General features: G+C 46.6%; 1 protein-coding gene across 1 annotated transcript; it reads right to left on the bottom strand.

Moving 5' to 3' along the window:
• Positions 1 to 88: 88 nt before the first annotated feature.
• On the bottom strand, positions 89 to 947 carry LOC113942612 (protein PELPK1-like; the record flags this gene model as incomplete). The annotated part of the gene is made up of 2 exons (XM_027633712.1): positions 89 to 374; positions 713 to 947. Coding segments are annotated over 2 exons (521 nt in total), but the record flags the coding sequence as incomplete, so codon positions are not given.
• Between the last annotated feature and the right edge of the window lie 326 nt (positions 948 to 1,273).

The following is a 1,273-nucleotide window of genomic DNA, read 5'->3' as shown; positions in this document are numbered from 1 at the left end:
TCCTGGGAATTCCTGGGAATTCCGGGAATTCCGGGAATTCCGGGAATGGCGGCATCTCCAGGTTCGGGAATTTGGGGGATCCCGGTACTTGGGAATGTTGGGATGACTCGGATTGGGAATTTTGGGATCCCGATCTTTGGGAATGTTGGGATCACGAGTCTTGGGAATTTTGTGATCCCGGTATTTGGGAATTTTGGGATCCTGATCTTTGGGAATTTTGGGATCCCAATCTTTAGGAATGTTGGGATGATGAGCCTTGGGAATTTTAGGATCCCATAATTTTGGGAATTTTTGGGATCCCGATCTTTGGGAATGTTGGGATTTGATTCCTGGGGAATTTTGGGATCCCAGAGCTCGGGAATTTTGGGATACCCCTAGTTGGGAATTTTGGGATCCCAATCTTTAGGAATGCTGGGATCATGAGCCTTGGGAATTTTGGGATCCCGTAGTTTGGGAATTTTGGGATCCCGGTATTTGGGAATTTGGGATCCTCCTAGTTGGCAATTTTGGGATCCCAGTGCTCGGGAATTTTGGGATCCCGATCTTTGGGAATGTTGGGATCATGGGCCTTGGGAATTTTGGGATCCCAGTATTTGGGAATGTTGGGATTTGATTCCTTGGGAATTTCAGGATCCTCCTAGTTGGCAATTTTGGGATCCCAGTGCTTGGGAATTTTGGGATCCCGATCTTTGGGAATGTTGGGATCATGGGCCTTGGGAATTTTGGGATCCCGCAGTTTGGGAATTTTGGGATCCCGGTATTTGGGAATTTTGGGATCCTGCTCTTTGGGAACGTTGGGATCCCATAACTTGGGAATTTTGGGATCCCAGTGCTCGGGAATTTTGGGATCCTGATCTTTGGGAAGGTTGGGATCATGAACCTTGGGAATTTTGGGATCCCGTAGTTTTGGGAATTTTGGGATAGCGGTATTTGGGAATTTTGGGATCCTGCTAATTGGGAATGTTGGGATTTGATTCCTTGGGAAATTCAGGATCTCTCTACTTGGGAATGTTGGGACTTGACTCCTTGGGAAATTCAGGATTTGATTCCTTGGGAATGTTGGGATTTGAATCCTTGGGAATATAGGGATCTCTCTACTCAGGAATTTCAGGATTTGATTCCTTGGGAATGTTGGGACTTGATCCCTTGGGACTGTTGGGATTTGATTCCTCGGGAATTTCGGGATCTCTCTACTTGGGAATGTTGGGACTTGATTCCTTGGGAACGTTGGGATTTGATCCCTTGAGAATTTCGGGATCTCTCTACTTGGGAA

Source organism: Corapipo altera, unplaced genomic scaffold, assembly GCF_003945725.1.
Source record: "Corapipo altera isolate COAL_440 unplaced genomic scaffold, ASM394572v1 20830, whole genome shotgun sequence".
Classification (NCBI taxonomy): domain Eukaryota; kingdom Metazoa; phylum Chordata; class Aves; order Passeriformes; family Pipridae; genus Corapipo; species Corapipo altera.
This window is presented reverse-complemented; position numbering and strand designations above follow the sequence as displayed.